We start from the raw sequence: 24420 nt of genomic DNA, 5'->3' as shown, positions 1-24420 counted from the left end.
TTAGCATGCTATGTTGCCTTGGTGTTCCACAAGTTCAGGCTGCACTTTTGGCATAGAGAAACTAAGTTACTTGTGAAACTGGTTAATTTATTGTTAAAACTACCATAAGGAAAAGTAACATAATTTCTTTGATGACAGTAGACCCAAACAAAACCCCTGGTATAATTCTGTATTTCATAGGTCCTAGTAAATGGACCTCTGAAAAATAGAAAGGAAGTAAAATAATTATAAAACTTAAGTCTTTATTCCATCCTATCCTGTGACCCATCCAGTGATATTCCCTAAATTTTTCAGTATTTTCTGGTGGTGTTTTTTAAGGTACTTACTATATCCTCTCTGTGACCCCCATCTCCAGAAATGAGCTGTTGGTCTACATGTCTGTCTATTTGCCTTAAACAAAAAAGCTGGAAAAACCCCCAAAACCCAGACAAAAATCCCAACATACCTCAATCCTTGTGGTAAATGAAAAATAAGTTATGTGTTAACATCTGTTTCTTAAATTTCAGCTTTAACAGACAGGCAGGAAAGCGCTCTGATTGAAATCATGCTCTGTACAATTCGGCAAGCGGCTGAATGTCATCCTCCGGTGGGAAGAGGAACGGGGAAAAGGGTAGGAAGCAAAAAACTGCTCACCTGGGGATGTGGGAATGGCTCTGTGGGGCCACTGTGGGAACAAGGAAGAGATTATAGGCTATTGCTGCTGAAGGGACTGAGATGGGAGATGGAGCTTTGGTCTCCACATCTGACTACCCTGGCTAGTTTGCTTTTTCTGGACTCGGGCACGTGCTTGGTACTGTTCAAATTACTGCATTTGTTTGTACTAGTAAAGATAATAAAAATTGATTTTGAAAACAGTATTGATTTGAAAGGAGGACTAGAATCAATGTTTGGGAAAAGCTGGAACTATTTTCAGTGGGAAAGAACAAAATGAGGGAAAGGAAAATACACCACATAGTCTCTTGAAAGAAGGCCAGTCCACCAGTTGGCTTTTCTGTGATTATATGGAGTTTAGACAGCCTCTTTTGGGAAGACATTAAGCAGTCTTCTCTCAAGACTGGGTCATGTTTTTGGTAAGAAACACATTTAAGAACAGGTTGAAAGCTTGTATGAAAATAGGATTGACAAATTAATTGAGTAAATATTACTAAAAATTTTAAGCTGATGGGCTCCCCATTCTTACATTATCATTTCAGTCATGGTATTTTGTTGCAGGGAAGGTAAACCTTTTGTTCTAAGTTATCACTTCTGTTTTTTTAGTTAATCTCTTTTTTGAATGCTGAATGTTGGTTTTTTCTTCTTCTTTTTTTTTTTTTAATTGCACACTTTCCTCCTGCTTTACATTGATATGTTACAGTAATTTTATAGGTCCATCTACCTAATCATCATTTCATTATTGATAATGAAACTTTGCACCAGAACTTTTAGCTGTAAAATTCTCACAATGCCAATATTTTAGGTGCTGACAGCAAAGGAAAAGAAAACCCAGTTGGATGACAGGACAAAAATTACTGAGCTTTTTGCAGTGGCACTTCCTCAGTTGCTAGCAAAGGTAGGTTTGATTCCATTCCTTGCTGATGGATGATTGTTGAAATGTTTACAAGTATATTTCTCTAATTAATGATGCGGCTTGCCACGAGTTTTATTATTTTCTTACTAATCTTTGTTTATATTTACTTGTTCTATAATGAATTACGTTGTCCATGACTTTATCAACTAAACTTTTTTTCTGTGCCAATTTTACAGTATTCTGTAGATGCAGAAAAAGTCACCAACTTACTGCAGTTGCCACAATACTTTGATTTGGAAATCTATACAACGGGGCGATTAGAAAAGGTACAGTAACTTCCACACACAAACATTAAAGGAAAAGTCCCAGAATTTAGACTTTGTCACTGGAATTTCAGTCACCATTTTAGGAGTGTTTTTTTGTGTAAAGGAGATTTTAATTATTGTAACCCTTACTGATAGTGTGACTTCAATTTCAGAGTTGTGACTGACTGCTCTTCTTAGAGATACTGAAAATATGAGTTTTCTAAGGCCTGTCTGGCCAGCTTTAACAGAAAATCTTCCAATTAAATGAACTTGAGAACATTTATTGCTGGGTTATGGTCATATTTGTGATAGCTGTCTGACAGATAAAGCTTATAGAAACAGCTCAGTAAGTTCTCTTTTTCTGTCACTGAAGCTAGAAAACCACCATCATCATTGCATGAAAAAGAGGAAGGATACCAGATCACAAATGATGTAGTTACTGCTCTCATTTTATCTGCTATGATGATGAAGTTGAAGCTGCTCTCATCTCTGTCTCCTTCTCAGATGTGCTACTGCATTGTGAAGGAAGTAGCTGGAAATCATTAGAGTTAAAAAGTGATGGAATGTGTAGTTGACAGCACAGCCAGCAGTGATAGAGCAGCAGTGAGCAACTCAGGTTGAGGGAGGAATATATGAACAGCTGAAGTTGGCTTTAGTTGGTGGACAGTAGAGTGTTATGAAACTAAAACTTCAATTATACAGCTTTTAAGGCACACATAAACATGCATAAATGTTTATGTGGGAGGTAAATACTTCTGTGTTGTTCAGTTGTCATTGCAAATTCAAGTGTTAGATAAGACCATACCAACGGTAGCAAACTTTTAATTACTTCTGTGATTTGGTCTTTGACAAACTCCAACTTAATTTTTGATAAATAGACTTAATTTCTCAGGAGCTTCACTGATTTTCTAGGAGATGTTTGTGTTCTGGATTATAGTTACAGAAGTAATTAACAGAATTCACCTTTTAAAATTCTTTAAGGTTTATTAAATATGCCTGTGTGTATTTGCATGTATATATATATATATGAAAATAAAAATAATATATATTTTCTTCTTTGGCTTGTCTTCCTTGTAGCATTTGGATGCCTTACTGCGACAAATCCGGGACATTGTGGAGAAGCACACAGATATAGATGTTTTGGAAGCCTGTTCAAAAACCTACCATGCTCTCTGTAACGAAGAGTTCACAATCTTTAACAGGGTTGACATTGCAAGAAGTCAGTTAATAGATGAATTGGCAGACAAGTTTAATCGACTGCTTGAGGACTTCCTGCAAGAGGTATTTTAATGTGCAAGATCACCTTTTCCTGCCCTTGTAAATATTTTCAGTATTTTTTCTGTCTTTCTCTGCAAGTCAGAGCTAAGGATGGGAGCTTCCCTCTGGTTTTCAAAACCCTTAAGTCAAGTGCAATAATACAACGATATCGCTGCTGTGATAGTGTGAACACAGGCTGTTCTTGTAGTGAGTCTTCAATTTTGGTCTCCTTTTGACAAGAGTCCTTTGGGAATTTGGGATAAGTTTCAGATAAACAATTAAATGCATAAACTTTTTACTCTTAGCTTTTGAGGCCTTCATTTTTGAGAGTTGTAGTATTGTAATTCCCCTAGGATTCTCCTCAGATGTACTACTGTTGCTAGTCTTGCCTGTGGTTGCATGTTGCTGTTGTTAAATATCAAAATCTCTAACACTCCCCCTCCCTTCCTGAATGCAAGCAGATGCAGTTAGTAGATCAAAAATAACTTTGTTCCCACACTGTGTTGATCTGAGAAGTGAGAATCTCCTGATACTTAACTTTACTATGTGGGATCTCTGACATTCAGACAAAATTTGTTTCTCCTTTTCATCTGTGGTGAGGAGCATAGGAAATGTCTTTTTGACAGCTTCATTCTTAACATTTCTCAGATGCATGTAGTTTATCAAGCTCTCCTTTTTCTCTTGCTTTTTGTTCCAAACTAGAATTCCATTCTAGAAATCCCAAACAAGAAATGTGCACATTTGTTTCCCTTTGTGATGAAAAGAAAGAATGAGAGGTAAAGCAAGGAAATGAGATGTCAAAGTTGGCTTGAAGGAAAAAGGCAAATACTCTGGTGGAAGTGTTGAAATCCTTAGTTCTTTGATAGGTTGTGCAACTACAGAATAGTAAAACTTGCATTATCTCTGCTAGACTGAGGAGGAGTTTCTTGACCCCAGATAGTTTATCTTATGTACAAACAGATACTTTTTTGACCCTTTGATTTTTACTCTTTTTACTAAATGCAAGTTTGTCAGAACTTACAGGAAGGTTAGAACAAACCAGTTCCCTTACCTCACTCAGAGACTCTTTTCTGTGATTAAAGTAAGACTGAGGTACTGACCTGTGGCCCATCTAGTCCAGTGTCTTTTGTCTGACAGTGGCCTCTGCTGGATTCTTCAGAGAAAATAGGAGCACCTACATTATACATTGTATTTCACTAGCCTAGGCTTTTCCCTTTTCTTCTCCCTTCTTCTTCCCTGCCCCCCCCTCCCCTTCTCTCTTCCTCAGCTGCAATTTGATAGAATCCTAGAATTGTCAAGGTTGGAAAAGACATTTTAACATCATTGTCTCCATCTCTAGATATGAACTGCTGACTGCCCTGTCTCTCTGACTCTTCTGAAAGCATATGTGACATGATAAATATTTTATCAATAATTTAGAATCAGGTCTGCACCCTCTCCTGCCCCCAGTCTGGGGGTTTGTGGGTTTGGTTGTATTAAGTTCCCCAGTTCACTGAGACTACACTGCTTGAGGTATCTCACTGTATGATCATTAAATAGGGGGAGGAACCTGATGAAGATGATGCATATCAAGTCTTGTCAACACTGAAGAGAATCACTGCTTTTCACAAGTAAGTGGCTTCTGTACATGTCAGTCAGGATTTGTGGTGGGGGAATTGCTTGTTTTTAATTCAGTATCAGGGTTTGTGGTGAGGGGGTTGTTTGTTTTTAATATGATGCATCTTTTTAATGCAACTTCATGGGATTGTTTTGGGTTTTTTATTTTTTGTGTGTGTGTTGGTTTGGGTGGGGAGGTATTCAGTGACTGGGCTTTTTCAACATAAATTTAAAAATGCAACTAATTAATTAATTTTGACCAGTTGAGATTTTAGTAGTTGTTAACCTCAAATTGTAGAAAAAGTATTAGTTAAAGAATACTTTTTGCTTCGTTTCCAATGCTTCCAGTGCTCATGACCTATCAAGATGGGACTTGTTTGGCTGCAACTACAAGCTATTGAAAACTGGCATTGAAAATGGAGACATGCCAGAACAGGTCTGTAGTTAAAATGTGTTCTTTAGACACAACAACAAATACCTTTTGTTGCTGTCTTTTATTGGTCTTTGTTGTCTAATGCTTTCTTTCCTTTTGATTTCAGATTGTTATTCATGCACTGCAGTGTACTCATTATGTAATCCTTTGGCAGCTAGCAAAAGTTACTGAAAGCAGTTCCACAAAGGTATGCCTTGTTCCAGTTGTGTTAGTAAATAAACATTTGTACATAGTGCAGTGTCATCAAGTGGGAACTGTGATGGCATTAATTAAAACTAGGAATGTTTTTTATTTTGATACCTACCTAATCCTGCTTTTTTAAGATGTTCTTCTGAATTAATAGTTTTATAGTCACATTCTTTACTTTTACAAACCTAGTACTTCCTTTAATTGTTTTTATTATTTAAAATATATTATTTTATTTTGTATTATGTTTAATTTGACTGAATTTTAAAATACTAGTAAATCAGCGTGATACCTATCAGCCACAGTAACAATACCAGGAAGGGGTAGAATGGAAGTTGCCAAACACAGTATAGTTAGTCTTACTACTCTTAGGTAGTGGGTTTGGATTTGTTTGGAAACCTTGAAGTATCAGTGACAAGTTGGTGAGATCTAAGACTTTGTACTATCATAGTATTCTTATTGCTCAGTATGTCACAATCCTACTTTACCCTTCATTGGTCTTTTAAATCTATTGTTAAATAAAGATGTGAAAAGATTGAGTTCATTTTTTTCAGGGAATGATGACAGGCCCTGTTCTGATTCTATGTATAGTAATCTTGAAGGGCAAAGCTCTGGCAAATGTCATCTTTCCAATTTCACTTCTTGAAAAATCTTAGAGAAAGGATTAAGATTTCCTGTATCCAGCATTACTTGAAGAAGTTGATTAGGTGGTTCACTGTGTGAACTGCCAAATGAAAAAAGGCTTTTTTCAAAAGGCCTAGCTAGTTTAGAATGGAATTTGTAAGTGCTGAATCATTTTAATTATTTCTCAAAAGTAAAAAATGTAATCCCTGTAATCAAACCTACTTTTCCTGCAGTTTCCAGTTTTTTACTGGAAATCTATGCTGGAGTTGCACTTCATTATTGGAGTTATTGTTAACACACCTTTCTTTATGTCAGAGGGGAGGCAAGGAAATTCTTCAGGTTTTTTAAACACTTTGATTATCATGCCTGTAATTAATACAAGAAAAAAAAGTTCACAATTTACTAGGGAGAAAACAAAGGGAACTCATGACATTAATAGTGTATGAGTAATTAATAATCCATTACTACAATACTCTCATTTTAATGTGAGGATACATACATTTTTCCTTTATTTTTTTTATTTTATTTTAGGATGTTGTAGTTTGAGCTTCTGGTAGATGCAGGAGTGGAAAATCATGCTATGTAACTTATACTAATGATCTTATAACAGAGAACACCTGTATCAGATTACTGTGGTTTTCCCCTATCTATTGAGACTTCTTTAGTCCAGTGAGTAATCACAGTCTGAAGGTGTTAGAGGTGAATATGAACTTCACCACTGGCTGGTTAGTTTACCCATCTGTGTTTTAATGGCTTTTAACATTTCCAACCCCAAATACCTGATAAGAAGTGGCTGCACAGATTGTTGAGAGGCAGTGTAGGTGTGTGAAGGATTTGGAGGTTTTGTTACCTTACTCCTTGAAGGGTAAACAGCAGTCTTGAGGTTTTTGTAACTGTGATTAAAGCTTTATCACAAGCCTAATGGCAGAAGGTGAGCTAAATACTGACAAGTTAGTTTAGAAATGAAGATTAACCTAGCTGTTTTGCAGCAAAATGTAATTTGTAGTACTTTCAGCAGGAATGAAAAGCACCTAATGGAACGTTGTCCCTTATTGAGATTGTTTTCTGCTCCTACATAACAGGTTTTTTAGTTACTGCTTTTTTAAAATAAAATTACGCTATTTTCATCCCAACTGCCATCTCTTCTGTGCTACACAGAATGACAAAATTAAGGAAATTGCTACTTGCTAATTTTATTTGTAATGGTGATTTTTAAAAATAATGTACTGGACTTGAATATTTACAGAGCATTTCACCACTGAGGTCTGTGGTGAAATGCTCTGTAAAAGGGAATGCACTGTATGGGACTGTACAATTGAAAAAGCAAAACTGTTACATGAAATCATTCTTTTTAAAGGAGGATCTTCTACGTCTAAAGAAGCAGATGAGAGTGTTCTGTCAAATCTGTCAACACTACCTGACCAATGTAAATACTGCTGTTAAGGAACAGGTTAGTAGTGGCTGTTGTTACTTGGAGTCTTCTAATACTGTACTTTAAAGCAGCTGAAAAGTTCCTCTGGCCAATATTTTTGTCACTTATGTGCAAGCTGAGTGCCCTTTGAGTGTCAGTGCACATGGTGCTTGTATGCTTGTCCTCCTCCTCTACATAGGATTTCAGAATCCATTTAAACTTGATTCTTTTGAGTAATTTTAGGCAGCATAATGTTTTATGCAAAGTGGCTTTTTGTTACTTTTAGTAATGACTCTGCAGGTGCACTGTAGAAGTCTCTGGGTATAAGCTGAATGAGAGTTCCATTTCAAACCTCTTGCTTACCATGTGCTAATGACCCACATCTCCTGTGGAGCTGTGGATTCATAGCCTCAAAACTGGCTAAGGACAGCAATTTAAAAGGGTTTCTTTTAGTTCAGTCTTTGAATGCATGCAGGTGCACCTTCTCTTCCTTCTCTGTGTTGCTTCGTGACACAATATATTCCTCAGTTTTTCAGAGTTCCAAAAATTTGGGCATCTCAAAATCAGGAGGAAAAAAGTGACTACTTAAGATGAGTGTGTATATGTTTATACATGCACAAAGTATTCACTTAACCTAGGAGAGTTTATTGTTGGGGAATGGGAATTTTTGGAGTCACCTTTAGGAACACTCACACTGCTCTGTTGGTAATAGTGTTGTTCAGAGATACTGTAGCAAATGCTTGGAAGCCTCAGCAGTGATACACTGCTTGATGAGCGGTTTTATAGTTAGTCCTTTATACAATTGCCCTTTGTGGGGAGAGTTTTAGCTCCTAAATGTTTCAGACATTAAAAAATGTAGATATTGAGCTTGAGTAAGTAATGCATGACAGTTCAGACAGGAGACAGAAGTCCTGACTTTTTTTGAAATGCTTGCATGAAGGTTTTGGGGGTGGTCCTTAGTTTTTGCTTCCGTTTCAAAAAGAATTGAGACATTGGGAAACACTTGTCCTGAGTTCTGAGAATAACAGAGTTAAAAAGAAATTAAATTGAACTGTAGGGGCTGAGTCTCTTCAGTCTGTGAGCAAATAGTTCTTTGGCCAGGATAATACTCATAGGAGTTTGAGGTTCCAGTGAAGAGCACAGATTACTGATAGCAGAATTAATTCCAAGTAAATGCCTTTAACAATCTTTAAAATGCTAAAATGAAAGAAAATGAAGTGTCTCTACAGGGGAAGGACCAGATTATCTTCTAGGTAGACTGTTTAATTAAAGACATAGAAAGCCAGGAGCCTTTTTGCTGCTGAAGATAATAATAACCTGGTTAAAGTGGAAAATCTGGTCCACTGAGTCGCACAACTGCAGCTTTTGAAACTCTTGCTAGAACAAGAATATTCCTGGAGCTTAATAGGCATGTTCTATGTCAAAGAGCTATCTAGTGTAATAATCACAAGGGGTAGGGTGTGAATGTGCTAGTAACAAAAATTACTGAAGCTCTGAGTAGGTCCCTCTAAGAGGCTGTATGACTCTGACTCTGGTGAACACTCTGGAAACTGGAGCTGCCTGGTTACACAGGGTACCTGTCACACAGGTACAATGTTCCACTTCCTCTGGGTTCCACTTCCCTTCTCTAATCTCATGAAAGGACACAAGGGAATTCAGAGAGGCACATGAATTTTTGTGACCAGGAATTAGTAATACTCACTTTGAGGAGTTAGAGAACAGACCTGTTCATGGAAGTACTTAGATTAGAGCCAAAGAGAAGGTACAGCACTAAGCAGCTTCTTGCCTTGGTCTGCTAATTTGAAGAATGTCAGGTACTAAGTCATTTGAGCCTGGGGCAGTGGAGTACAGGCATTTAAATCTGATATCAGATGTACAAGTTAGCCAGCAAAAGAAAAAGTTGGTTGCACTTTTGCATTTTTGGGCATTAGGATTTAAAGGGATTGAATAATCTCCACTGTTAGATGTTATATGTTAAACAAATGTGATTGAAACATTTTTAAGAAAAGACAGCAAAAAGGAGATTGTACTATGGTCAGACTCCACAAAGTTCCCTAGTGACTGAATGTAGTATCAGTCAGGTACAATTTGGGAGTTTCAGCCTTCTCATGTTTTAGTCTTGCAATATTTTCACATATAATTTGGCATCATCTGTGCAATATTTTTATTTGGAGACCCAGTCTTGATACAGGAACCTGCTATGTGAAGCTATGCACATTTTGAATTCAGTTGGCCTTTGTAGTTGTGTAGGACTTCAGTGGCCTGTGTACACTGTTGAGTTCTTGAGTATTTTCTCAAGTGCAAATACATTATTCTAAACAAAATCTGCTTTCCAAACAAGTACTTATTAAGGTTTCTTTTTAACAGGCTTTCACAATTCTGTGTGATGTGTTGATGATCTTCAGCCATCAGATTATGACAGGAGGACGTGACATGTTGGAGCCACTTGTTTACACTCCTGATTCTTCCTTGCAATCTGAACTACTCAGTTTTATTTTAGATCATGTCTTCATTGATCAGGATGATGATAATAATAGTGCGGGTTTGTACAAAACTTAAATTACCTTTTAATTTTTTGTTTTCTAACTAATATCTTTGTTTCTTTATGCATTTCTGTGTTTTTGTGGTGGTGGTATTTTGTTGTCGGTTTTTTTCTTGTTTGCCTGGTTATTTTTTTGTTTTAATTTTGTTTTGTCATTGAGAGGTGTGCATGTACACAAAGGTAGGTGTGGCTTTTAAATGTCAGCAGCTGATTAAAGGATTTTCTGTATTGGGAACATGTAGGACAAGTGCAATAAAGGTTTGGTTTAGTAGGTTCAAATATTTATCTCTGTATCAGGGTAACAGACATGTCAGTGGACAGTGAAGTGCATTGCCATCAGAACTGAGATCTGATTTTCTGAATCATGACCACTAGCTCATATCAGTTATATATAGAAATACTTAAACATAGAGTCCTTAAACCTGACAGTTTTCCTGTTCTGAATTGTTTCTAGACGGACAGCAGGATGATGAAGCCAGCAAAATTGAAGCATTGCACAAAAGAAGAAACCTGCTTGCAGCGTTCTGTAAGCTCATTGTGTATACTGTGGTGGAAATGAACACAGCCGCCGACATTTTCAAGCAATATATGAAGGTAAAGTTGAAGCTTAGGAGTGATACTTCATAAAACTACTAGAATACAGTAGTTGTAGGATTTTTATTACTTGTTTTTTACCTTGCAAGATAACAGGTTCAAAATGTGAAGAATTCAAAACTCCAGAGTTGTAGGCCCTTTTTTGTATGTAGGGAGAAAAATTACTGAGATGAGATTTACAGTTCCAGTGTTGTGTGGGTGGTGGGGACCGAGGAGGGAAACTAATTATTTTAATGTTGTTTTTACTAGTTTTATTTTCTTTGATTGATGGTGTCTTTTTAATTCACTTATTAGTTTAGTAGGCCTTTTGAGAATGTTCTTCCCAAGATCAACTCCATAATGTCTAGTCTCATCCAATAATTAAACTTTGTAGAAGTAAAATTTGAGTTCCCTCTCCCCATTATCTTTATATCTGTTTCAATCTTACTTAAATATAAAAACCTCTCCTGGCTCATGGGATTCACAGCTGCACACTAATAATATGAGTTTTCATTTTGTGAACATGATCAAGCTTTGCTCCTTTGTGATTACCTTAAAATCCTAAAATTTCGGCAGCCTGCTTTTATATCTGTCTTGAGTGCCCTACATATATTTTTGATTCTCCAAATAACTAATTGGGTCTTTCTTAAACCTGAAATACTTTAAAAACTGAACAGACAGCTGCCTTTGTTAGACAAATTATACCTATGATGCTGTCTGTAAGTGCATCCTTTTAGCAAAGAAAATAAAACTCCTCACCAGAGTTACAGGAGTTGGTAAAAAGATTAGATCCTAATAATGTACCCTGAAAAGGTGAACACGTGTCATTAACAAATATGTCATGAAGATAAATAGGTCATTCTGCCTCTAAAGTAATACTGCAAGAATGAAAAGTGGGTTTATTCTTTTTGCATTTAGGTTTTTTTTCCAATTATTATTCTGGAGGTGGTTTAGGGTGTAATTTTGATGTAATCATGAACATGTTGGGGTTTTTTTCCTTTAGATAAAGTTTGATTTTTCTTTTTAAAAGTTCATATCATAGATTTTATTTTCAGAAGAGTTCAGTAGTTGCAATGTTTTCAACTAACATTGACAGTTAACCTTTTTTTTTGTTTTTCCTAGTATTACAATGACTATGGTGATATTATTAAAGAAACGATGAGTAAAACAAGACAGATAGACAAAATCCAGTGTGCTAAAACACTTATTCTTAGTTTGCAGCAGGTAAGAGTTTACAATATTTTTATGCATGAAATTCCATACTGTAGATAATGTCCTGTTGTTTAGTAACTACTTTCAGATATTGATGATGAAATCTTGATGGGCAGTATGGATAAGTAGGTCTGAACTTAAACACATTTTCTGCATTTTCTGCATTTTCTACACCTATGTGAAAAACTGCCAGAAGTCTTCCTATACTAACCATATATTGTACCACAAAAAATGTAGGAGTGGTCAATAAATTCAAAATGAATGTAACTCTATGAAACCTTCATAACTCTAAGACAATATTTTAAGTAAAATATTCAGATATGTGTTGTGAGATGGCAAGTTTTCTTGTTTGTGAACAGATAAATACTTCCTGCCTGTGTGGTAGGGGGTTGGGGGTTTTTGTGGAGGTTTTGTTTTGCTTTTGGTGTGTTGTTTTGGTTTTGGGTTTTTTTTTAGCTATTCTGAGAATTAATTTGAAGTTTTAGTAATTTCTTAATGTTTAGTAGAGACTTGACACATTTGACAATAAAACATACTTTAATGCTCTCTTCAGTAAAGTTTGTGTGGAAACCTGATGAATTCAGTTAAAGTTAACATTTGATTAATCTGCTCACATAAACCATCTGCATGGATTTTATTCACAGGCTCAAAACAGTAGAGACATATATCTCCAAAGCACTGTAATCCAGCATAGATCACTGCTATCCATGAAAGGAAAATCTACCCAAATATATTTTCTCTATCCCTGGTTTTTGACTGAGGATTATAAAGCCACATAGTGACTGTGGATCTGGGTATTGAGCCTGGTGGAGTCCAAATGGAAATAGTCCTTACTAAAGTAAGGACTGACTTATCAGTATGGATATTGCCAAAAAAAGGCAGGATGAGGCCTTTCCTTTTGATAGCAGCATGACTCTTAAGTAGCTGGTGGAACTGCAGTGTGAAATATGTAACTAAACACTCTTTGTTTCATTCTTTGTGATACAAAAGAGTGAAGGGTGTGTTAGACAAAATCTAAAATAGAAAAATTTATTATTGAAGCGCATTATAGTTGAATTCAGTAGGATTGAGAAAGGATTGATCAAAGAAAAGACTGAAGTTCAGAGTATTTGGCATTGACAACTATTGATAAGTAATTTGGTACAGAATTTCTGGTGTCTTTGGCAATTTCCCTGAACGTATTTCCATTTTAGAGTTTCTTCTTTATACGTGTATTTTGAGAAGAAAAAAGAATTGGGAACTAGTAGTTTGACAAAGTATTTTAGTAAAGACCAGGTGAAGATCAGCGCATTTATTTCTTCTCTGTTGATGTATGTAATTAGGAAATCCTACTAATTTTTTGTATTCTCAACTTAAGAACACCTTGATTTAGTGAAGCACTGAAATCTGTCATCCACTATGTCTACAGTTTGAGTGCTTGATCAGTGCATTTCAAAGTTATCTCTGGGGTGCAGACTCTGAAAGAGTAGCTGTGACTTCATTGTCCAAAATGTCCATGTTTGTCTCTTGGTGTTTTCAGATTAGCAGTGAGAGGAAAAAGCTGTGAAACATACTTTTAAACTGAAACTTATCTCTAGTCCAAAGTTTGACATAATCTTTTAATACATGAAAATTTCCCTTTTTATTCCATGCAGCTCTTCAATGAAATGATTCAAGAAAATGGTTATAATTTTGACAGATCATCACCAACGTTCAGTGGCATAAAGGAACTTGCTCGACGTTTTGCTTTAACATTTGGATTGGATCAGTTGAAAACAAGAGAAGCTATTGCTATGTTACACAAGTAATTGTGTGCTTTGTGTTACTTCCATTCTTTGAAAATGAGTTTGTTAATACTAAGTGCCTCAGCTCTAGAGATGATATAGCCCATATATTAATTAGGGGATGACTGCAGTTTTGTCTCTGTGTAAAACCTAAATGTTTAATATTGTTGGTGTTCTCCAGCATCATTGTATAAGCATGTAAATTATAGCAGTGATGCTATAATGAACAAGCTTTTTAATGTCTGGTCCATAACAATAAGAAAAGATCCACTTCATTGTCAGTGGTGATCGTGTTGGCCTCATGCAGAAAAGCTGCAATGCAAGGTAGAAATCCATGACAGAAAGAATGTGTCTAGATTAAAATAATAACTAGTGTTCACTTTTTTTGCTGGAATATGGAAACATCAAATTAATGCTTTCTTGACATAAAGGAAAGGGGTTTGGTTTTAGTAGCTCACAGTGCTTTGAACTTCTGTTTGTTCTTTGTCTGATGTAATTCTTTTTGTTTGTGCTTAGGGATGGCATAGAATTTGCTTTTAAGGAGCCCAATCCACAAGGTGAGAGCCACCCACCATTAAATTTGGCATTTCTTGACATTCTCAGTGAGTTCTCCTCGAAACTTCTCAGACAAGACAAAAGAACAGTGTAAGTATTTTCTTAATATTCGTAGTATTTGTAATGATAACCATAAAATATGTGCATCAGAATAAATATTTTTGTATTGTATTCATCTAAAATGGGATCTTTGACACATCAAGGTAAGTTTACACTAATGTAGTCAAGTATACTCACAGAAGGTAAATTGTATTTATTGTTGTTATTTTTCATTTTATGGTGAATGAACAGAAACTGTGTTCCAGATTTGCTGTTGTCAGGTCTTTGTGTTAAGTAGATGAGAAACATTGGCTGTTAATTTCAGTAGTTGCTTATCTTGACATGGTAACATTTTGTTACAGACTTTTTGCATCTCTGTATTTCTTGTTTCATTTAAAGGTATGTTTACTTGGAGAAGTTCATGACCTTTCAGATGTCTCTACGAAGAGAAGATGTGTGGCTTCCTCTCATGTCCTACCGGAACTCGTTATTAGCCGGTGGGGATGATGACACCATGTCAGTGATTAGTGGAATCAGTAGTCGAGGATCTACAGTAAGAAATAAGAAGACGAAGCCAGCAACAGGCAAGCGGAAAGTACCCGAAGGTAGAACTTCTCTCATCTTAAACTTTACTACAATAGATATTCATATAAACTGCACACATTGTTTCATATTTCTTAGTGTGACTGTATTGGTATGCCTTTATGTATTTTTTCAGAACAAGTTGCCTCTTGATCATGTATGTGTCTTAGTGGGAAAAGTATTCATTTGATTCACAAAAGAAGATACAGGCACTATACAGTGTTGAGTCATACAATAGAAAAGTATAGAAATGCTCCAGCCAGTGATTATAAATCCAGGCCCTTTGAGGCACATGTAAGACTTTGTGGGAAAAAGTAAAGCAATTGATTCTCTGTATCACACATTTAATTTGTGTTTCAGCATTCACTTTTAGACTAGTTTGAAAAACACTTCACGGATGTTCTTGCTGTGTTTGCTTCCAGCTGAAGAAAGCAGCAGTAGTGACAGTATGTGGCTGAACAGGGAGCAGTCAATGCACACCCCAGTGATGATGCAGACACCTCAGCTCACCTCCACGATAATGAGGGAGCCCAAGAGATTGCGACCTGACGAGAACTACATGGGTGTCTATCCCATGCAGCCCGAGCACCACCAACCGCCGCTCGACTACAAGTACGTACAGCAGTAGGTCTGCTTTGTCTTAGTGTCCATACACAAAACCAGTACATGTTTAAAATAGAATAATGGTCTTTTTAAGCACGCAAGTAACGTGGATGTTGGCTCAAAGGCAACAGGAAGAAGCCGCGCGACAACAACAGGAGAGGGCAGCGATGAACTACGTCAAGCTGAGAAGCAACTTGCAACACGCCATGTGAGTGCAGTGAAATGCTCCTTCTGTGGGTCTGGGAGGGGAGGGTTTATAAATGCAGTGGTACACCTGTATCTTTTAAGAGAGATACATCTTCTAAGTTCAAAAGTTCTCTGCATTCTTAAAGGCAGTGTAGTTCTGCAGAAACAAAGAACACATGGCAGCCAAAACCACATGTATTGAGGAGCTTTACATCTTTCCCCTACTTTTGATTGTTTTATTTCCAGTACTTCATGTAACATAGTTTCAGTGGTGGCTTTTTTTTAATACAATGACACCAATTAGCATAATTAGAATGACTCCTTAGTTTTCTCATAAGTTCTGATGTTTCATGTGGAATTTATGAGGAGAGAGGATGAAGGACTGTGTAGGTGTATTTGTAATGGTTTTACACATCTACTTTATTTCAAAGGCATTCTTTCTGGCCTTATCATAAGGCAGAAACAATTTTTCTTTAAGTGGCAAAACTTAAGTTCATTCTCACTTGAGCATAAATTAGGTGTGGAGTAGATCGGCTTACCAGTTCTCACACCCTCTCAGAATACCCATTTAGAAATGTCCCATGGTTGTCTAAACTGACCTTTGTTAGGCATTGTCTCATGCTCTCTTAGTATCTTCTGGTTAAATACCGGCTTTCTTTAGTAGTAGTTGTGCATTCATTTCATTACTTAATTTCTGCTTTATCTAATGGAATCATCATTTAGGAGTTAGGAGTCCCTTACTGAGCATTAGCTTTTTAAGTAGATAGACGTTAACTTGATTTAGTGCTAAACAGTCTTGCTTTTCATTTCAGTCGACGTGGCACAAGTCTAATGGAAGATGATGAAGAGCCAATTGTTGAAGATGTGATGATGTCATCAGAAGGGCGGATTGAAGATCTTAATGAAGGCATGGATTTTGACACCATGGACATAGACCTAGTAAGAAATTCACTTACTTTTAGTGGTCTTGGGATTTCTATTTCTGCTTTTAAAGCAAAATATTTGAATTAAGTTTTCCTTCTTATAAAAGAAAAATCCTTCTGGTTGCTTTCTGCCTTGCTAAAGGGCTGTGCTGTTGTCTGTATACAAGAGCCATCTGGTCCAACGGCCTTACAAAAACAAGAACACTTCCTGACATAACTAATAACATCCCTTGTGAATTTCAACCCCTTGAGAGTTCAGCTTCACTGACTACAGTGTAAAACCTCTGTTTTTCTGGTGAAATTGCACTTAACCTGTTTGTTTGTTTGCTTTCTAAAGCCACCATCAAAGAACAGGAGAGAACGAACGGAGCTAAAACCAGATTTCTTTGACCCTGCTTCAATCATGGATGAATCGGTAGGTTCACTTACATAAGGGGAAAGTAATGTAAATCAGTCTTAAGGTTGCCATACTCTCTTACTTCAGATTTTAAATGGAAAGAATGCAATATTCAGGTTGTCATTGTTAGCTTATTTTGACAGACTAGTACAGCAATTCAGCTCCATACATTCTAGGATAGTCAGTGTTCCTTGCAATTTTATGAGATTTTTGTTCTTAATATCTATATATAGCTATGTAAAAGTTAAAAGCCTATGATTCTGAGCAGAAAACACATTTGTTATGGAAAAGACTGTAGCAGAGGCTGATAGCAAAGGGCATTAGAAAAATGAAGAAATGTGCATACACAGTATTAAAGGCAAGTTTCCTGTTGTGCTGAGCTTAGTTCAGTGACTCTGATGTCATTACCAAATGTCAGCACTAGATGGTTTGCATTTTGTGGGTTTTTTTTTAATTGGCATATTTACTTTTGTGCATAAGTAAGATAATGGAGAAAATAAGAGATAATACAGATATCTGTTTATAGAGATGAGAGGTATTTTTTCTTTCCATATAAAGTTTTAGGTCCAAAACATCCGAAGTCTGTAGTTTCTGCTTGCAGTTGCCCTTTTATCCGACTTGATAAATCTGCAGTCTCTATTCTCTTTTAAAAATCTGCATGAGGGATTCCTTCTGTCTTGAACTACTTGTAAAGTATGCAGCCATTTTTGACCCTGGGTAGCTGGTACAAAATTACACTGGAAATAACAAGCTGCAGCAAGCCAGCAGAGGACAGTACAACAAGGCTTCCTGGGAATCTTGGACAGCTTGGTGGAATTTGGAAGATGGTTATGTATTTTTTTACAGTATTGTTGCAGCGTGAACTTGTTCATGTTTATGGGAGAAAGAAGTCCTAAATACTGTTTTAATAATTGCAAATCCATATATTTTGTACCAGTAGGGCTTTGCTTTAGTAATAATGAATCAGTTAGGCTGTGTGTCTGGCTGTTGTGTGTTCTTTCCTGAATTAACACCAAGAAAATATCTCGCCTGTTCTCTGACATTCTGTTTTACAATAATTCTTCCCCTCCTCTTCTCAATTTTTCCTGGACTGATCTGTGAAGTACCAGTCCCTTTTTAGTCTGACAATGCTGAAACCTTGGCCTTCTCCAGGCTGCATTTCATTGATGTGAGAACCCTTGTGGCTCCGGCTCTAACACTGCCCGGGGCCGCTCGGGCAGGTTGAGGTTCCCGCCCGGCCGCGCTGTGCCGGGTGCAGTGCGCGGGAGCGGCCGCGCGGGGGCAGCCGCGGGCAGCGCAGCGCAGGGAGCGCCGGGCGGGGCCGGGAAACAGCTCAGTCTAAAGACAGCGTTCAGCGTAAAAACATCATCGCATCAATGCCAAGCATTCTCAGAATAAACTTAACTTGCTTTATTCTTATAATTTATTTCAGAGGTCCCTTATTCTTGGAGCTGTTGCACTTGTTTTTAATAGGTGTAGACGTAATAAAGCTGTTTAATTTATTCAGATGCACATGGTTTATGACTAGACTTCTAGTCGGATGTGCCCAGTTACTGCTGGCAGCAGAGGCAGTTCTGTCTGTGTGCTCTGTTATAGGAGGCACCCAAAGTGAATCTAATTCAAAGAACAGTAAAAATGGGTTTGTAAACAGATAAATATGAACAGCATTGTCAGGATTCAGGAAAATTTGGTCTGTTTTGCCTCTCGCTGATTTTATAAAGTCTTACAAATGTTAAGACAGTCAAATAATCTGGATCTTTTTGGCACATACATACTTCCATTGACATAGAAAGCTGTATAGCTTGTTCTCACATGGGAAGTGGAAACTGATTCTTTTTCTTTCCCTAGTTACACAATCTCCTGGAGTACAGTTGCTTGATTTTACCTGATGATTGTTTGATTTTTCACTGTTGTCCTGACAGAGTGAATACATTTCCTAGGAAATGTTAAATTTGTGTCCTGGCTGGCTGATGTGGGATGGCCTGTGCTTTCTGTGATCACAGACACAGCAGCAGCCAGTGTCTGCAGTGTTTTGTCCCAGGTTTAGTAGCTGGTAATAACACATTTGATTTCAGGTTAGTGCCAATAGAATGTCAAAGAAGTCTGAGTTAGGCACCTAACTAAAAATTCTTCTGCAATTATTACCTTAAATAATTAAAACACAGGCTTTATTCTTACTGGATCTAGTTAATTTCAAGTGTGAGAAAAATATTTCTAATGAATGAGGAACCCTTTCCATATTATTATCTAAATCAGAAGTGTGGTTAATCTGGTTTGAAAGAAAAATAAACTTAATAATGCCTTAATATATCTTGAAGTGTCTTAATCTTAAATTATATACTAATTGCTTTGTTATTTGTTAAATGTGTGTTAGACTACAAATTGACACCATTTCTAACTTTTTTTTTAGGTTCTTGGGGTGTCAATGTTTTAATACCAGAGCAGCAAATAAATCAGTGGTGAAGTCATTTTCTAAGTGGAAGAGGAAGTTTTTCAATACAAAATTGTGGTAGATACAGTGAAATTCTGAACAGATTTTTCTCTAAGGAGAATGACATGCTTTCAAGATCAAGTGCATTGAAGGGGCAGTTTTGTTTGCCTGAAAGAAAAAAAGAAATGTAAAGGACAAGTAAACAATTGAGGATAAGCTACACTTTTTGTTGGGAAAAAATTTCAATATTTTATTTATGTGCTATCAGTTTATTTCTGGATCATAAGAAGTATTCCCTCTGAGTTTTAATTTCAACAGTCTGAGAGGTGTTTGGTACAGATTTGAGCCCCTCTCTACATATTTGCTGGCTATACTAAATAATCATGAGCTCTGCTGGATTGCTGTTCACGTCCATGAGCTGTAATAGTAGATGGATTGGTTTTCTCACAGTGTAGAACGAACCAGAAGAGTTGTCAGTATTTTTAATAAAATGCAAACTTAAGCAACAGAAGGTTTGTATCAATTAATCGTGGAAATAAAGACATAAAACAGAATTTTAACAGCTTTTTAATCTAAAACACACACTTTTTATTCCAAAAGCTTCATGTTAGCCTTCTCAGAAAGGTCCATAAGCTATAAGCTACCAGAACGTAACAGATTTCACTCTTGCTTGCCCATTACCAACCCTGAAAGTTTGCTTGTCCTTTAAGAAAAATGTAATGTTGTGAAATTCCTTCCAGTAGTGCCACTGTATTTTGTCTCCAAATAAAAGAAGCTTATTGTAGTATGTTTGCAGAAAAATTCTAAACAAAAATTATACAGCTTATTAGAGTGTGGGAATAGGGATCTAAATTTTAAATAAAATTATATATATATATAAATTGGTGCTGATTTTATAATTGCGCAGTTTGTTTAGTTTTTTCTTACTTTTAAATTCCAACTTAAAATTATGAGGTTTCAGAAATATATTGAAAGTTTAACAATGTTTAAAAATAGAAGAGCATGAGAATTCATGCTTTAAAAATGATTTTTAAATTTGTATTTTATATTGTTTTATCTATCTGTCTTTGCAAGCAGTCTTCAGGTTAAAGATACTTCTAACAGGTTACAGTACATTTCCTCTATATGTAAATTAGATTGGATAATAGAAGCTCATAAACAACCCATAATATTCTTTAAAAGCTAAGCTTTAAATTTCATTTTGTGTCCATTCACAAATAAATTAAATTTGGTCTAAAACAGAAAGTGGATCTATGCCATTTTGACATTGACTCATTTTGCAAGGCTTAGGCAGCTAGACATCATTTTAAAGGAAATATTAACTTATATTACATATGTATATTTTTTGTCAGTTGTCTCTCAGTTCTTGAGGTATATTATTTTAATCATTCCATGCCTTAATACGCTTGCAATACAAGAATCTCCCCAAATGGGTGAATACAAAAAGGCTTCCTGTTTTTAGACTCAGAAATTAAACATTCGGCTGTGGTAGCCAAAAACCATAGATTATCTAAAGGATCATGATAAAATATAATTATTTTACTAGGTCATGGGTAACAACAAAATGAAAACTAGATCTGCCTAACTCATTTTACATAAATAAATACTCTCATGTCTAAAAGTACTGCCTATATTGTTTTCCACACCACTGCATTTAATAGAACTGCTGAGAGGACTGTATATATGATTTTAAACTTAAGTTGATTTTTCTTACTCTTGAAGGAGTGTTTCTTTGTGAAAGCAGTTCTTACAGCTTTGTTTTCAACCAGCTAAAAATGTTTTATATATTTACCTTAACCTGTTGTCCTCCACATTCTATTGTCCTAATTGTACTGTTTTCTGATTTGTATTTATGTCTTGAGACAGTAACTTTTTGAATAAAAATAAACCTACAGTATGTTGTATGTTTGATCTTTTTAAATTGGGGTTATGGGAGGACAGTGAAGAAAGGGGTATGAGTAATGCAAATGTTATGTTTATAGAAATCAAAATCTTTTTCCATGTCTTTTAAGTGTTTGTCTCAGAGTTGGGATAATGTATGAAAAACTGCACTGTTTTATATTTGTAATAAATTGTACAAGTTTTTAAAATGTGAATAAAGCACTAATTGGGTAATAATTTAAAGCAGAAAAGTTAATGCAATCATGATTGTTTTAAATATGCTTTAATTTGAGATAAACTTGTTAAAAGAATTAGTGTAAATACAGAGTGAGCTTTTGAAGAGGTTAGTACCTGCAAATAAAATTTTTAAAATTTGTATAGAACTTTTACATGCCAAGAAAGCAGTGGTTAATTATTTTTGTGTTATGTTTTCTAAAGGTGTATTAATAACCTTTCTGTTGGTTTCTTTTTCCTAATAACTATTTCCTGATTTTACTCAGAATGCTTTTGATTCTGACATTGGAGATGCTGTACATAGTCCAATGGAAATACCATTAATTCTGTATGCTACTTTCCATTCCATAAATTGATCGTGCACCTGGTAAGCATTTTGAGCTTAATTGGCCAGACAGCTAGGGAATGAGGGGAAAACCCTAAAAATCCCTTCCCATTCCCCTCTCCTCAACTACTGAGCACCTCTAGCTGGGAATTGAAAACTCCTTTCTGGTACAAGACTTCTTAAAGCAGTAATTTTAAGATCTTAGGGAGAGAAAACTTTTAATCCTTGCTAATGTAACCTTGAGAGTTTTGGGTTGGTTTTCATTTTAGTTATTATTATTGCAAATGTTCATTATTCCTGTCTCTAAATCCTGCTGTAAGTTCAATAGTATCTTGTGGAAAATTGTTTTAGTAAGTTCTAAGTTTATAATGCAAGAAAAATACCTTCACTATACAATGTAAAGTCTGTTCTAGTTAAACTGCTTTGGTACAAAAGCCTGTAAATGGAAGAAATTGGAGTTTTGAAGAGAGAGATGATAAAAATGTAGAAAAAAGCAAACTATTCAGAGAAAGTAAAGCCTGTCCTCTGGTTTACCAGAGAGGCCACAGGGAAGGTATTGATTTCAAAGGAATAGTTTCCACATATTCTGTAAAAAGTATTTCTTGATATTAAACAACCAAAGACAATATGTAAGACGTTAGTGATGGCTGTTGTTTGTTTGTTTGGTTTTTACTCCTTTGGATGGTGTGATGCTGATTCCTGTAGCAAGTTAAAGATCATAAATTCCCATCTTTAAATCTCAATATAACTAAAAATGCACCTCTTTAAAGTCTGCCCCTCTATTCCCCCCCCTAATTTACCCATACACTTTTCCTTGCATTTCAGGACAGCAATACAATTAACTTCCTACACATACTGGATTTTTTGAGCTGCTTTGATTCACAACAATGCTTTGCAACTTTTTTATCTATAGATGTTTTTATTTTATTATAGCCCAGTTAATATCAACGACTTGTTCCTTTGAAGCACTTGTCAAAATTGTGAATTTATGCTTCAGAATTCTTTTGATTAAACACAAATTGATTCTTCAAAAATATTTTCATTCCTACTTAACTGCTTTAATTTAATATTCTTTGACTAATCTCTGATACTGAAATGTAGCTTATGCCATTGTCTAATTTTTCATAATTCTATACAATTTCTTGTCCTGAGATTGTTTAATTTCTTACATATTTGTTGGCATCCAAAAGTGATCATATTTTTGATGGAGGTGGATGATGACACATACTCGGAAAACAAGGTAATTCAGGGCAATACTGTTCTATAACAATTCTGTTTTAAAAGTAACAATTCCATGTGAATTGTGCCTGTCATTTTCCTCAGTTCCATGTGAATTGTGCCTGTCATTTTCCTCAGCTGTCATTCTGTCCTGTATGCCTTCTTCATGTTGCTGTTCTTTCTTTAATGTTTCTTTGATTAAATATCAATTTTCATATTTCTTTAAAGTTTTTACCAGTTAGATGTTGTTGCAAATGGTGCCTTCCAGCTAGAGATTCAGTTGCTGCTTTTTGTTGTGGTTTTTTGTAGCTACTGCCAGCTTTTATGTGTGTAAATCATAGTGGCAGTACAATGGTAAGAAGCTATAACTCTGCCCAGAAAAATGATCCAAAGTGTGGTTGGGTGGCTGGCTGACAGAAATGTCCCTGTTCTTCAGTGAATGTGTATGGTTCCATAATGTCATCATGCTTCTCAAACCTGACTGTGTAATTTCTGCTGAGCTTTTCTCAGCAGTTTTTTGATTGGAAAATAAGAGGAAAAGTCATCATGTTTTGTGTATATTAACTGTTTTTGTCAAAGAAAAAGCTGCAGTTCCAGCTTTAAAGGTGGAAGTTGTGTTCAGCTGATAACAGCTTGAATTCTGCACTTGCAGAAAAGCTATTTAAAAGAACGTAATAAAATATAAAAGTAATAAAACCTCTGGAGGCCTAGAACATCTCAGATTAGGAAGGAGAGATGTCAAGTTGATAGTTACTTCATGAAAGCATTCAAGTGATGAAACAGGACTTGGGAAAATGGATTCATGAGCTTGCAGAGAGTTTCCTGTTGGCTGAGGTGGGTGATGGCAGGTGAGAGATCCATGCACACAGCAGCAACTTATTCCCAGTCTGGTGGGCTGTGGGTACAGCTTGAATGATCCCTCAGACATTGAGCAGGGATGGTCTCCTTGTGCTCATCTAGCCTTTCTCATTCACTACCTTTGCCCTTAGGCTTTTGTCCCTGAATCCCCTGTACCATCTGTAGGGCCTGGCTGTGGGACACTGGTGTGGCCCTGTGCTGTGGGACATTGGTGTGGCCCTGTGCTGTGGGACACTGGTGTGAGCCTGTGCTGTGGGACATTGGTGTGAGCTCTGGGACATTGGTGTGAGCCTGTGCTGTGGGACATTGGTGTGGCCCTGTGCTGTGGGACATTGGTGTGAGCTCTGGGACACTGGTGTGGCCCTGTGCTGTGGGACACTGGTGTGGCCCTGTGCTGTGGGACACTGGTGTGGCCCTGTGCTGTGGGACACTGGTGTGGGCCCTGTGCTGTGGGACACTGGTGTGGGCCCTGTGCTGTGGGACATTGGTGTGGGCCCTGTGCTGTGGGACAGTGGTGTGAGCTCTGGGACACTGGTGTGGGCCCTGTGCTGTGGGACACTGGTGTGGCCCTGTGCTCTGGGACACTGGTGTGGGCCCTGTGCTGTGGGACACTGGTGTGGCCCTGTGCTCTGGGACACTGGTGTGGGCCCTGTGCTGTGGGACACTGGTGTGGCCCTGTGCTGTGGGACATTGGTGTGGCCCTGTGCTGTGGGACACTGGTGTGGCCCTGTGCTGTGGGACATTGGTGTGGCCCTGTGCTGTGGGACACTGGTGTGGGC

At 36.7% G+C, this 24420-nt stretch overlaps 1 protein-coding gene across 4 annotated transcripts in view; it reads left to right on the top strand.

Moving 5' to 3' along the window:
- Nucleotides 1–21029, top strand: part of STAG2 (STAG2 cohesin complex component) — a 73100-nt gene extending 52071 nt beyond the window's left edge. For 2 of the 4 annotated variants that reach the window (XM_063170585.1, XM_063170586.1), the window contains exons 16-34: nucleotides 507–610; nucleotides 1457–1549; nucleotides 1744–1833; nucleotides 2890–3093; nucleotides 4609–4679; nucleotides 5014–5101; nucleotides 5205–5285; nucleotides 7266–7358; nucleotides 9687–9861; nucleotides 10316–10455; nucleotides 11557–11658; nucleotides 13281–13429; nucleotides 13926–14054; nucleotides 14403–14608; nucleotides 15008–15197; nucleotides 15283–15396; nucleotides 16187–16313; nucleotides 16635–16712; nucleotides 19105–21029. In XM_063170585.1, coding sequence (XP_063026655.1) covers nucleotides 507–610; nucleotides 1457–1549; nucleotides 1744–1833; nucleotides 2890–3093; nucleotides 4609–4679; nucleotides 5014–5101; nucleotides 5205–5285; nucleotides 7266–7358; nucleotides 9687–9861; nucleotides 10316–10455; nucleotides 11557–11658; nucleotides 13281–13429; nucleotides 13926–14054; nucleotides 14403–14608; nucleotides 15008–15197; nucleotides 15283–15396; nucleotides 16187–16313; nucleotides 16635–16712; nucleotides 19105–19128 — 2258 coding nt within the window. In that variant the 3' untranslated portion in view covers nucleotides 19129–21029. Of the gene's footprint in view, nucleotides 1–506; nucleotides 611–1456; nucleotides 1550–1743; nucleotides 1834–2889; nucleotides 3094–4608; nucleotides 4680–5013; nucleotides 5102–5204; nucleotides 5286–7265; nucleotides 7359–9686; nucleotides 9862–10315; nucleotides 10456–11556; nucleotides 11659–13280; nucleotides 13430–13925; nucleotides 14055–14402; nucleotides 14609–15007; nucleotides 15198–15282; nucleotides 15397–16186; nucleotides 16314–16634; nucleotides 16713–17252; nucleotides 19001–19104 lie in introns of those variants that run through there. The other 2 variants (XM_063170588.1, XM_063170587.1) reach the window with 2 other exon arrangements.
- Nucleotides 21030–24420: the final 3391 nt, after the last annotated feature.

The sequence above is a fragment of the Melospiza melodia genome, chromosome 16 (assembly GCF_035770615.1).
Source record: "Melospiza melodia melodia isolate bMelMel2 chromosome 16, bMelMel2.pri, whole genome shotgun sequence".
Taxonomy (NCBI): Eukaryota; Metazoa; Chordata; class Aves; order Passeriformes; family Passerellidae; genus Melospiza; species Melospiza melodia.
The sequence above is the reverse complement of the archived record's forward strand: the minus strand, read 5'-3'. Positions and strand labels throughout refer to the sequence as shown.